The sequence below is a fragment of the Rhinolophus hipposideros genome (assembly GCF_964194185.1).
Source record: "Rhinolophus hipposideros genome assembly, chromosome: 1".
Classification (NCBI taxonomy): Eukaryota; Metazoa; Chordata; class Mammalia; order Chiroptera; family Rhinolophidae; genus Rhinolophus; species Rhinolophus hipposideros.
The window spans coordinates 53,299,394-53,313,554 of NC_138047.1; the positions used below are offsets into that span (position 1 = coordinate 53,299,394).

Below are 14,161 nucleotides of genomic sequence, written 5' to 3' on the forward strand. Positions count from 1 at the left end.
CCATTTTCCCAAACACTCTCATTTACTAATGAGGATAACAGATAAGAAAGTTTTACTTAAATAATGGATAATAAATAATGGATAAAACAGAAGTGAAACAGCGCACATTTAGCTAATTCTATTTGGTACCTAATAGTGGATTCTGCTCTGTGTTCTGCTATGCTAAGAAGAGTAGATATGAATCCAGAGTCCTAGGAACCTGTTGCCATCATAAAGCTCTATTGTCACAGAGGAAACTGACATACAATTCTCTACTGATATGCCAGAGAACACACCAATAAAAAGCAGATAACTACTGCACTATGAAGAGGAAGAGGAATGGTTTATTCAGAACACATATTTTGCATGGACGAGACAGAATTTAGAATGAGGGCAAGTCACTTATACTCTGTATTGTTCAGACAAAACTCCTACGATGAATAGAACATACCTACACTTGATGCAGGAAGAACTTTCCAGTACTAGAGATGATTGTAAATGTGATCGTGGTGCATTAATGAGTGCCAAGACTGCATGTACATCAGCAAGTCACTCTCCAGGTTTCTGGTAGGTTCTAGGGATCCAGTTCTGGGTTTTCTAAGGTTCCTTTGAACTCTGTTTCTATGACTTGGACAAGAATTAGGTTTGCTCGGCAAATAATATTTATAAAAAATCAGAGTGTCTTATACTTATACCATTCATTTTTTTTCCTTTTTATCTTAAAGTTCAGTGTGAAGACATTATTCTCTTAGAGAAGAATTCTGTGCTATCTTTTGAATCTTATCACAAAACCATTCCCTTGCTTTTACTTAAGTCATCCCCAGTACTTGTCTTTCCTCTCATCTAAAATTCCACCATTAGTCACTATTAGAGGACTTAACATCTGTTTATGTTTTCAAGAGTCTCTTACTCTGAGAGGACGGTTTCCATGGGCAGTTAATTTTGTCTTTTTTTTTTCCTAAGGAATCAGCTTAGTACACATACAACAGTTTTTGTTTTTTCTTAAGTGCCAACTCCAATCAACTAATAGTGGCTGTCCTGTGGCATTGTGCTGTGAATGTTTCTAAGGCTGAGCTTTGGTTCAGACAGAATGAATGCAGTGATCAATTACTAATGTCTGCAATGGGTGACAGTCTGTCAGCACTCATCAAAAGGATTTGCTGTCTTTAGAGTAAATAATCCATTTCTGAGAGTTTCTGGAGGCTTAGAGTAAGACCTCCAGAGAATGGCTCTGAAGAGATATTGAACATTAGGACCCTGTTTAGAGGACCCTGAAAAGGATAATGAAAACCTGCCAAAGATAGTCTTTGATCAACTTGGCTTTTTATCACACGTGGCCATCAACGTTCTTTACCATAAATCAATGTGTTCCAAATCTAAATAATAACAGACTTCTGTTGCTATTAGTTTTTAGGCAAATATAGCTCTCTCACTTGTGATATTTCTTTGCCTAAGAGACCAGAAATGAGAATATGTGGGTAGCAGAATCAAGCAATGGACTGCCAGCCATAGAGATTACCTGGTCAAACTCACCACCTATAAATGTAGCAACTGATGACAGGATGGTTAAAGTAGTACCCAGTCATCACCCATTTCCAAAAAATGTTGGAATTTACATTTATCTCAGACTTTTTGCTTAATCGTAATTATCTCTTTCCTGCCTTAGACCCAAGAACTAGATGATGATAGCTGAGTAATGTTGGGAACACAGCTTTTAATATTAGCTCTTGGGTGGTGTGGGCGCTGAAGTCAGACAAACCTGAATTTCTACCTGTGACTTCATAAGCACATTATATGACCCTGAGTCTTATACAAAAAATAAAAGTATTGTTATTATATAGTTGTATAAAGTGTCAAACTGACTATAAGGATTCAATATATTAGGCCTCATTGTCTTGAGTTTGTTCCAGAGGCCTATGCTCCCCACTCTCTTTAGAGCATTGAAAATGTGCCTAGTACTGGAACCTGGACCTTAGCCATTGATTTGCATCTGGGGTAGTACTCGTTTCTCTTCTTCTCTGCCACTTAGAACTTTGTACATGTCAATATGCATTTCCAGGAAATGAGATATTTACCAAAAGTGTTTATTGATTGCATAATTACAAGGCCTACGTTGTATAATCTTGAAAAACCAAGTACATTGACATGATTCATTTTGAAATCCAATTATTCATTAACAAAAGGCTGTCCATCAACAATATTTCTTCATTGGCATGAATCTTCAATTTGATCTGGCTCTTAGTGGCCTGGAAAAAATATTCAGCAGAAAAAGCTTAATTATTAATAGTAATTACTTGAGAAGACTATAAAAGGATGTATTAATTCTCTCAAATGATAGACCACCTTCTATAAAGGTTCATTTGAAATAATGAAGACTGGTAGACTCATATCTCTTCTTTTCTTCAGCTACATTAAATGTCAAACTCTTCAGAGAACTTTACTAGATACAGGTAGGGAATTCTATTTACCATCTATACACCCCATGAGCCAGGAGTAAGACAGGGCTACTAAAATGCATATGGAAAGGCTTATCTTAGTTCTCATCACTCTCAATAAGGTCATTAAAAATTGCTGGAAATTAACTTGTAGGATGAATATAGAAAGAGAGCTAATATATTGAGGCAACCCCCAAGAAGATCTCATTTTAGCCTTACTTTCACTCTAGGTGAGGGAATGATACATTTCAAATTTGTGTTTGAAATTGGATAAATGATTTTACACAAAGCTACAGTGTGTATAGTAACAAAAATAGTATTAAACCTACATTATTCAGTACTTATTATGAGCCAGGTGTTGAGCTCCATGTTGTGCTCATATGATTTCATTTCATCTTAACAACCACTCATTGTAGTAGAACTTTTTTATAGGTATAGAAACAGAAACCCTGAGAGCTTTAGTTATTTTCCCAAGGCCCCATTAAGTATCAGAGCTAGAAGTTGAACTTAGGATAACTGAACTTAGGATAACTGAGTCTCTAAAGTCTTTCCCTATGTTAATACAGTGAATAATAATGGTTTCTTTATTTAATAAGTAGGTGCTAAGCTCTTTAGAAGCTATTAGTATGAGAAGGAAGACATTGTTTTCAATAGAGAACATGTGTATGTGTATGTCCTGGTGGAGGTGATGAAGAAGATAAAGATGATGAGTAAATCCAAGATGTGTGAGACACTGCTTTTGCCAAAATAAACCTGACAAAATGTCAATGTTTACACTTTGGTTCCCAAAGCTAAACTCTAATTTTATTAATATTTCTTGGGTGTGCTATAACTTTTAATGTAAAGAGTTAAATAACAAAATCACCAAGTTTAATTAATTCAGAAGTGTCAGCACAAGTACATGTAACTTATTTGTAGGCCAATGATAGATTTCAACTACACAATATTTTTGAATAGAAATAAGTCATTCACAGAATGCAATTTAAATACCAGTGAAGATATATTCTGGTACTTTGTTCTGATTTATTATGATAACCAAAAACAGATCTGGAAGTTTATGAGTGAATATAGATTCAGAATTGTAAAGGGGGATTTTAATTTGGAAACTTTCCTCTTATACATATAAAATCTCATTTTTTCCCCCAGCCATGCAACACACTGGTAGCCAGAATTATCTGGAGGAGAACTTAAGAAACATGTGAGTTTCATTATCAATATTTTTTTTGTCTGAAATTTGAAATCATATTAATTATTTGGGGGGAGTGGAGTGGGGCAGTGATATAACAAAGAAAGATGAAGGAAAAGAATTTGATTCTATCTTTAACAGTGACATAGTGTTTTGTTGTTTCAGCATTAGCACTATGGTTGCTCAGTTTCTTCAGAAATTGACTTATGAAGAAGTACAAACCACAGTTAAAGAGTTGTTAGATTTTGCAGAGAAGTGCAAGAGCCTCAAGATGCATGAGTCACCTTCAGAATGCTCTTACCAGTTGGTAGGTGAATCAAGTTCTCTGTCTCTGTCTCTCTCTGTCTCTCTGTCACTGTCTCTCTCTGTCTTTCTCTCTCAAATAAATTACCACCAAAAGACGTTGTTATCAGGGGGGCTATTTGAATAATTAGGTAGGGGATTGTAAGGCAACAATACATACATGATTCATACTCAAGATAGAATCTGTGTAGGTTTGTAAACCTATAGTTTATCAGTTCATCTCTGGGAGATCAGACTCTGTGAACCAAACACGTAAAGGAATGAATTAGAGCCTAGAATGTCAATGTGTTAACTTAAGTTGATTGCTCTGTCTCATCTCTAAAGTACTGTTGTGTGACATCCTCATATAAATGTTCCTGGGAAATTGAAATAATTTTAAAAAGTTTCTTAGAGAATATGAAAAAGAAGGAAGAAGTACATATTATTATGGGCTCCTTTTCCCAGTTAGTAGATAATCTTGGGCATTACTATTGTGTCTTGTAAAGTATGTCTATCTTGTAATTAACAAATTCTTGATAAACACTAACAAATTTTTATCACCTCTCTCTCTCTCTCTCTCTCTCTCTCTCTCTCTCTCTCTCTCTCTCTCTTTCTCTTTTGGGAGTGTCAAAAAAATGTATACAGATTTTAAGAAAGGAAAACTGTGTTAAAATTACACTGATGGTAACCACTTTGAGTACATGTGGTAATTGCAGAAGCCAAATGTGACTTGTACTCATCTTTTGTTATTGGTATATATTGAGTATTACAATTTTAATACAAATTTTTCCTTTCTTAAGATGTGCATACATTGTTTTGGCATCGTGTGTGTGTGTGTGTGTGTGTGTGTGTGTGTGTAAATTATTCTCATGCCAAACAATTTAAAATACAACAGTAGTTTTCTCCTTTATTTATAGATTTTTTTTACTCCATCTTCTTGGGGGCTAAAATCTATTTATCTTTTATTAATTTCTAGCATCTAAGTAGACATAGGAGAATTATCAGTCTTATTAGAAACACAGTTTAAATGAAGTACTTTTGCCAGTGGCTAGTCTCACTTAATTTTATAGTGATTTCTTCTTATTTCCATTTCAAAAGATGAAGGTGTTATGCCTCTGTCCCCCAAATCTGAAAACATGTTATTTGTGGTTTGCAGCATCCCACACAGTTACTGAATTATTACATTTCCATTTGAATATTTGGTACTAAGTGCACATTACTTCAGAGTTTAATTTTTAAAATAAGTTCCCATGGATACCAAACTAAAAACAATTAGGAATCAAGGAGAGTACATCACCATCTACTTCTTGGTAGATAGTTCTCATTAAAAATACCTTGATTTCTTTAGGCCCTGGACATTCTGGCTTAGGTTTATATTAATATCTATCAAATGTATGAAAATGAAGCAATTACACGGGAAAGGAGAAAATGATAAATTCTATTTGATCAATGCCCAGCATGTGGGAATTTAGACTTAAAAACCTAAAAGGCTTTTGCTCAGAAAAGCTATGACTGGGGAGTATTGGTTACAAAGTGTAGCATCATGTACTCAGCTGCCTTTCTAAAAATAAAAATTCGTTATCTTTCTTGTGGTTAGGAATGTAGACTGTACATGTATTCCCTTTCAATTATTTTTTTCTCCTACAGATGACTACCTTCCTAGAGCATATTTGTAATAACCAAGGAATGGTTGACAAACATGTGTTTTCTAACTGTTGCAATATAAATAACACAGAAAGACATAAGTGCTTCCTATTACACAAAAAAGATGATGAAGGTCACAGTGATATGTTCCAAATTCCAAATCCAGAGCAAATCTGTGAGATGGACAAAGAGAATCAAGTGTCAGTAAGAGGGAGGTAAGTCATTCCTCCTTACCATTGTCTTTGAAGAAGAGTGTTTTCCAATTTTGAAGACAGGTCTTTTTTAAACATAAGAGCCTCTGAGAACACAATGCTTTATTATATGGAATTAAATTGAAAATTTAAGCTACAATATATTTTTCTCCCTCAGAATTATAATGTTGGTCTTAGTGAACTGAATAGGGCATGATGATTATGTCTGTGCCATGAAACATTAAAAATGACTAGGACCTGTAAAGGACCCATCTCCTTAAGGATTAGATTGGTCAGACCAGGAGCAAATGATATTGAAAGGTATAGTCAAGTAGGCAAAGCATAATAAACAGAGATTACAGGGGACAGAGAGCAGGTGTGCATAGCTGAGGCAGGCTCTGGTGTTTGGGATATTTATTAAGGGATAGCAGAAAGGGTAACTGATAGGCATCGAAATAGTCTGTCATTGGGAACCTAGGGAACCTAGAGATAAGTAAAAATTGTAGATTAGGCAGAGGTGAATTTTCGACTCAAGAATTCTGATTCTGTGATTCCCATCTGGAGTGAATAGCATTATAGCAAATGGGTAAGCAACTTATACTTTGGTTTCCTACTTAGCATAGGACAAGTCTACCTTTTGGTAGTAAGGTGCTAGCAAATACCTGGTGTTTAGAGACAGGACATCAATACCTAGAAAAGTAGAAATGATAAGAGAAATACAAGCTTCAGTTCTTCAGGAATGCAGTTCTTGCTGTCTTGTCAATACAGGCTCAGATGCAGAATAAAGTGAATATCTGATTGCTGGATCTACAGTGTAAGGAGCATGATAGACATTTGATTTCAGATTTTAGACATAAACTTCACACCAGAGACGAATGAAAAGACAGGGTAACTTGCTACTCAATAAATGTAAATTCCTTTAATTCATCCACAGAAGGCCAGAATTGACCCAGAGATTACTGAGTCTTCAAGAAAAAATTAAGTGGCCCCAGCCACTTAGGGAGAAAGGACTAAAACATGGGGGAATTGGATAGGGTCCAACCTGTCTGACATTAGGGACAACCAAATGGGAACCAAAACGTGAGCTTGGCTACCTCTTTACTGTAGTTCTATCCATTATAGATGAGAATTATAGAATCAGATTTGGGCTAAATATTCAGAGATTAAAAAGTCTAACCAAAACTCAGGCAATGAATCTAACCTCTTCTTGAACATTTACAATGAAGTCAGTAATTAAGGAGTTATTTTACATGCTAATTTTAACTTATGTGTATAAAACCATAAATATTTAAGGGGAAAATAACTTTCTACCTACTTGCCACATAATTATAAGCCAAGAACTTTAATTAATTCTCAACTACAGAAACAGTAACATATCAAAGCTAGAGAAAAAGTCAGCTATTTTGGACTTAACAAAAGATAACATAGTCTCTTCCCTAGTCTAGAAAGAACTTCATGATGATCTTGAAAGACTTCTCTTTGCCCACCAATGGCTTTTAAATTTAATTCCCCTGAACCTGCTATACAATTCTGCATTTACAAAAATTCAATTTAGACTGTTGAACTTTCTACCTTCTACTACTTTTAGAAAGGTGAAATGTTTTGATTACTGATTTTATTTCCCCATTGGCCCAGAAGCTATAGTCGGTCACTTCATGGGCACTCAGCGAATGTGTGACTCACCTCTCAGTGACATATCCAGCACGAACATTTGATGTATTTAAGTATAGTGCTATCTCATCTCTTTGAACATGATACTTTAGAAGTTTCAGGTCAACAAGACTAAATGAACCCTAAGTTTTTAAGAAACAGTAAGTAACAGCACATGTTCTTGAATTCTAAATTATACAACTTCTTATTTGTCAAATTTTAGGTTCATTTATGAAACTTCTAGAAAGCATCCATTCCTGTATGGACCCACTGTTTTGACCATGTCTGCTTGCTATGAAACAGCTATTCCGTCATGTTGCCAAGAAGAAAATAAGACTGAATGCTTCCAGATAAAGGTAAAATACTCATTTCTCAAGTGTTATGTTGAGCCTTGCTAGGCAAAGTGTGGACTGTGGACCAGAAACATATGCATCGCCTGGCAGCTTGTTAGAAATGCAGCATCTAAGCTCTTCTGCAAACCTACTGAACAAGCTCATAAGCAAGATACCCAGGCAAGTTGGATAGTCATTAAAATTGTAGAAACATGATCTAGCACAGATATTACTTCATAATAAATATTTAATATTTCAGTTACTATTGCTATATAACAAAACACCCCAAAATTTAATGACTCAAAACAATTGTTTTATTATCTCTCATGGTTCAGGAATTCAGGAAGAGCTCATCTGGGCAGTTCTGGCTCCTGATCTTTCATATGGTTATAGTCAGACAGTTCCAGCTTGAACTGGAACTGAGAGGCTGGAGCACTTGGGAGCATCTTCATCATTTCTTTCTTCTCATATAATTCAGGGCCTCTCCGTGTGGGCTCACTGCCTTGACTAGTTTGGGCTTCCTCATAGCATGGTAGCCTGAGGGCAGTTGGATTGCTTGCATATGGTCAAAGTCTTCAAGAATAAGTATTCTAGTGGATAAACAAAAGTTGTATGGCCTTTTATGACCCAGCCTCAGAAGTTACTTCTGCCAAACTCAATTGGTTGACTCACCATAAAAAAAACCTTGTCATTTTGAAGGGGACAGTATATACACACTTGTTTGGGAAGATTATCCAAGTATCCTGGAAAAAGAGCATGGGATAGAGGATGTTGCAGCCATCTTTGGAAAATGCAGTCGGCCACACTTAATTTTAACTGTGTGGCCTTTTCTCCTTCATTAAATAGATGTAAATTAGTGATTAGTTCCATGATAAAAGTACTTTTTATGCATAATTATTAGTTTCTAAATATATCAACATAAAATAACCACCTTTACTGGAAGGGAGCACCAGATGGCTTTTCCAAAGGTTGTGTTGAAATTAGTAGTAGTTTGATCATCATTTCGATGAATTCCTGAAGGCTAAAGGCAATGCCACTTCTTCTTTACTGTTTTCTTTGCCCCTTTCAGTGCTAATTTATCTCATATTCCTTTAACCCCCTATTTCTCTATTACCCTAAACCAATTTCTCCTAATGAGCTCATCATCTATTTATCTCATGTAAGAAATGAAATAATGTATCTAAAGAGTTTCTGGCATATGCTAAGTATGCAATAATTGTAGCTATTATCATATCATATCTATCTATTATATCTATCATCTTTTATTCTTACCTCCCTTTCCATTCTTTCGTTGGTGAACTCCAATTCCTAAACAGTACAATTCTGAAGCCAATTCTGAATTCCTAAGCAGTACAGTCATTTTTTTCTTTTGTTTTCATATTAATTAAAAACTAAAAGCAAGTGATCATGCAGACTTATGTCTCATTACCTAGAATTTCTGAAGAATGATATTTCATTCAGATGAGTATTGTAGGTAACTTGACATTTCCTAATTTAAGTTACAAAGTTTTCTTAACTTTAACCCTCTTCAGTGGAAATTTTTCCTTAATGTATAACATGCCCCTATACTGTTAAGCGTAAGCAAATGCTTTTAAGTTAGCTAAGAGTTCTTTCCTCCTCTACCTCACTTTGTGATGTTTAGTCTTGCTGCTTCTAGGATGTCTGTTTCTAGTAGTTCCGGCTCCATCCTCAGAAAAAATTACATAACCAATTGTGCAAAAATTATGTCTATGATCAGACACAATTTTCTCAGTTAAGTGCTCAGACACTATTTTATGAAGTAAATAAGCTTGCCTGTATTTGATTTCAAATGAGTATAATACAACAAAATAAGGATAAAAATACTTATATTTATAATTAATTATAAATATAATTATGATTATTATGCCAGTTTTGTGGTTTGAATATTTCCTTTAAATACATTGTTTTTAAAAATAGCATTGTAAGGTACAGTTATCTAAAGTAAAAATACTATATAGTCAATATAATCTTTTAAGTGAAAATACAAAGCTCTTCGAAATTTAAAAATATTACTTATATTTCTACCACACAGAGATATTAATTTTGGTATATTTCCTTTCATTTATTTTTTCCATTTACAGATTTTGTTTTGCACATTGTTGTGATCACACTGAACATAGAGTTTTGATGAGAAATTAAAACATACCTACTTTTTATTAGAAGTATACATCTTTTCAAAAATATTGTGCCATCATTTATTTAACCATCACTGAGCTGTTGAGACATTTTATTTGTCTCCATATTTTTGCTATTATAACAAAACATGTATGTTTTTTTTTTGCATAATTATGGTTTTATTTATTTAGAAAAGTTTAGTTGTAATAGTTTCAAAAGTAAAAATCCTGAGTTAAAGAATATTTATGGCAGGGGAACTGCATTAACATGTATTGTAAAACTGGAGCATATATTATGTATAAGCAGTAGCAAACATGTCCAGGATGAGTTAGAAACTTGAATAAAACAAAAATTCAACTGTAAAACATTTTAAACATATTCTAGTGGCCCTCTGGACCTTTGTTTGCTTACTTTCTTGTTCTCTTTATATTTCAAATGTTTGATCACTGGAACAAGTGATCTCTGAGGAAGTGAGAAGCTACTTTTTAACCAAAAAAAAGCAAACAAAAAACCACATTATGCTCTTGCATTTGGCCTCTTTTAAATAAGACACTAAAAACTTTCTAATTTTGAGGAGATACACAATTTTTACTTTTCTTCCTTTTTTACTAATGATGAAATTAACTTTTTCTGTTGCTATCTTCTTTCTTTGATACATTGTTTTTCTAATTACAGGTAGAACCTATCAGAAAATACATTAGAGAAATATCTTTGAGGCATCATCATATATGTGAAATTGGGATTAAATTCAACCACAAAGTAGCAAAATCAGTGTAAGTTGCCTATTTACATTTGTGGACTTCGTTGCTATTGGATCACCTTTTTGATTAAAGTCATTTGAAAAATAATTTATCTTTCATTTAATAATCTCTCAGTACAAACTTGGTTAGTTTCTCTACACGTATGCTATTAAGTTGGTGCAAAAGTAATTGCGGTTTAAAAGGTTAAAAATAATTGCAAAAACCACAATTTTGCACCAACCTAATACTTGCCTGTTCAATAAGGCGCAGACGGCTGTGCATGAAATCACACAGTCCTCATCTCCACCCATTAACTTCTGCCTCAATTTCTTCCATCTGCTCAAATTCCTTAGATTCTTCCTCACTGCACAAAAGATTCTTGTACATTCAAATGCAGCCACTTAATTGTTCTGCATGGTAAAGGCTGGAGGATAAAAGGTGTTCCTTTCTTTTGGAAGATAGGAAAGATTTTGGCTCCAATGTTATGCAGAACACAAAAGACAATGGTATTTAGGAGGGGGAATGGAGGAGTGTGGGATGGGAAGAAAATCTGATGTTACTCAATGTACCTTTTTCCTGGCCCAGATTGTGTTTCTGTCCCCGGAAGACATGCATCTTCCTTGTGTCATCTCCACAATTGAGGACAACATTGGGCTGCCTGAAAGTTCAGTTCTTATAAGGCATGCCCATTTTTCCTATTTCCAGAGAAATTTCAGGGATGTTGCTCAATTGAAAAGGAGACCCAAATCTCCTAAAATTATTGTCTTTATGATGAAGAACTTTTTTTGAAAGGTAATGTCAGATAAACATCCAAATTACCTCTTGAAATAACTGGACTTCTTTAAGCAATAATTTAAATGATTAAAATGACTATATTTTCCACAATTATGAGTTGAACTGTGTTTGTTTTGTCACTTAGACCATAGATGGCCCTGGGTGCTAACATTGAAGAAATAGAAAGCATTTCTAATACTCTCTTCACCCGACATTTGCAAGTGGGTTTCTATTCTTTTGGTTACTCGATAAACTAGAACTAATTTTAGAAAATATCAAATTCAAAACACTGTTTGAAATATACTTCTTTCTCGTTTCAGGGAATTGGTTCTGTTGACTAAAAAACAACTTAAAGCTAACTTTTCTGAAATTGCCCAATTGGCTGTTGATATTAAAAATCTTCATCAGACTTGTTGTGAAGGAAATACAGTAGCATGTGTGTTGGGCAGGGTAAGATCCTCTTTTCTTAAAGCTCAGTTCAGCCTTTAAAATAATTCTTAAATAAAAGTTGCAATGGTATATAATGACTCTAAAACAGTAATTGTCATTTATCAGGTTTTGGTATTTTGGGTATGCAGTCATGCTAACTTCTAAAAAATGAATTAGAATTGTTTTCCTTTTGAATTTTCTGAAATAAATGAAATATTATTAAGACTTAACCTGTTTTGTGAAGGTTTGAAAGAACTTGTCTGTTAAACAAGCAGGGATGGATTAGAAACTGGTGTGACAGCCTTTCCATTTCTTTTGTTATGGATTTATGTGGGGACAAAGCCCCAAAAAACAGTTTCCAGGCTCTCGGCCTCACATAGAAAGGTGCTGGCTCGGCCTCACATAGAAAGGTGCTGGCTCGGGTAGTAAATGGCCATCAACTGTGATCAGATGGCCAGCAGCTGTGGCTAGTTGGCCGTCAGCTGCGACCCGTAGGCCATTGGCCACTAATATAACGGCTGTGGCTACGCTAGCAGAAAGAAAATGGGGGGTAGCAAGAAGATGGTGGCTGGCAAGCGCGGACTGCTGTTAGGCAGATTATGTAGATCCTGCTTCCTGTGTCTCCAGCCCAGCCGCCAGCGAGAATATATTGGTTTGACTCCCCTACTTATGGCTCCATGGGTGTTCCTTTTTGGCCTTACCGTGTCCTGCGTTCTTGGGTGGGGAGTGGGAGCTGAGACCCTGCACGACAAATGGCACAGCAAGCAGGGTACCCCACACGACAATTTATTTTCACATTTTTCAATCCATCTTCATTACTCATGAATTCTATACTTGTGAATTCACTAAAATTTATTTATAACTCCAAAATCTATACTCACAGAACTTTTGTGGTCATTCACAGACTTGTGCATGCTCAAAGAACTGGTAAATTTAAGTCACCTGATACATGTAGTCCTAGCTGAGATAGAACCAAATGAGGTTCTGCCTTCCTGTTTTAGTTTCCATACTGTGATAGAGTTCTTTTTGCAATCTAGTTAGTGCCACATTTTCCTCATTTTTGTTGGTGATTTAGCTGTTTGAAATGGCCCCAAAGGTGGTGTTGAAGTGCTGGCTAGTGTTTGAAACACAAGAAGACCATGATGGGTGTTAAAGAGAAAATATCTGTGTTAGATAAGCTTTGCTTATGCCTGAGTAACGGTGCTGGCAGCTGTGAGTTCAATATGAATGAATCATCAATATGTACTAAATAAGGTGTCTTTAAACAGAAAGATACATAACATGAGTTTATGTCTTGATCTGTGATTCGTGAAAATGTGGCCAGAGACTTGCAGAACCCTGTATTCCCCTAGGGTCAATGATTCAGTAGTCGTGAATTCAGTGTTTATGTGACTACTGTGAATAATGAGAGTGTACTTATATTTTATCAAGATTTTAAATATACATTTTCCTTTAAAACGTCGTCTTCGTCAGCATTTTCTCATTTAGGAATATAGGGTTCTACATGATAATATTACTATTTGAGCATTAAAAATATCAATTATGTAATTTACCTCTTTTTCCCATGTGTTTGCGTTTTCTCCTTTAATTAATTAGCTTTGCGAAGGGACTATTTAATTTCTTGGTCTTTTCCAAGGCAAAGTTCTTGAACTTATTTATCAGTTTACTGTGTTTCTGCCTTTAATTTTATTAATTCTCTCATTTATTAAGTTGCTTTTATCTCAGTTGTTTGATGGACTTCTAAGTTTTGGTGGACTTCTTAGTTTCTTTATACTCATTGTTTTTAAATAGCAGTTAATATTTATTTCATTTGAACTATCATTTCTTTTATGCACTATATTCCACTGTTTATTTTTTTTTATATTGAATTAATTCTCTTTTGATTAGAATATTTCTCCTAATGCTCTCAGGAATGGTGTATGGATTGTATACATTTGAATTGTGTGTCCTAGAGAGTTTCCTACTTTTATTAGTGCTCATTATATCGTAGCATGATGCTACAAAATATCACACCAACTCATAAAGCAAATATGCTTAAAATAGATTTTAATTTTTAATAGTAAGTGATATAAATCAATATAAACACATATATGTTGTATCAACATCATTCAATTTTACATAGTAAGGTTCTCTTTCTCTGACTGCATGGCATTATTAGACCAACATTCTAGGATTGTATAATAATTGCTGTAGTACTGGTTTTTAAAAACTGTTTTCTGTGTGTCAGGCAGTAATTCTAAGCATTTTACTTTTATTTAAAAAACATTATTTTAGTACTTACTCTGAGCCAGACTCCTTCCTTTGTTCTCAACAAATATTAACTCATTTAATTCCTACAACCTTAGGAAGTAAGTGTTATTTTATCTCCATTTTACAGATTAGG

The 14,161-nt window shown here is 34.6% G+C and overlaps 1 protein-coding gene across 1 annotated transcript in view; it reads left to right on the plus strand.

The window, feature by feature from the left end:
- Window positions 1-2,347: 2,347 nt before the first annotated feature.
- The window catches only part of LOC308496881 (alpha-fetoprotein-like), a gene marked incomplete at both ends in the record, with an annotated part of 35,687 nt that continues 23,873 nt past the window's right edge, over window positions 2,348-14,161 (plus strand). Inside the window, 7 exons of the mRNA XM_081046665.1 lie at window positions 2,348-2,429; window positions 3,561-3,612; window positions 3,766-3,907; window positions 5,530-5,741; window positions 7,591-7,723; window positions 10,511-10,608; window positions 11,670-11,799. Of these exons, the coding sequence (XP_080902791.1) occupies window positions 2,348-2,429; window positions 3,561-3,612; window positions 3,766-3,907; window positions 5,530-5,741; window positions 7,591-7,723; window positions 10,511-10,608; window positions 11,670-11,799 (849 nt within the window). The remainder of the gene's footprint in view (window positions 2,430-3,560; window positions 3,613-3,765; window positions 3,908-5,529; window positions 5,742-7,590; window positions 7,724-10,510; window positions 10,609-11,669; window positions 11,800-14,161) is intronic.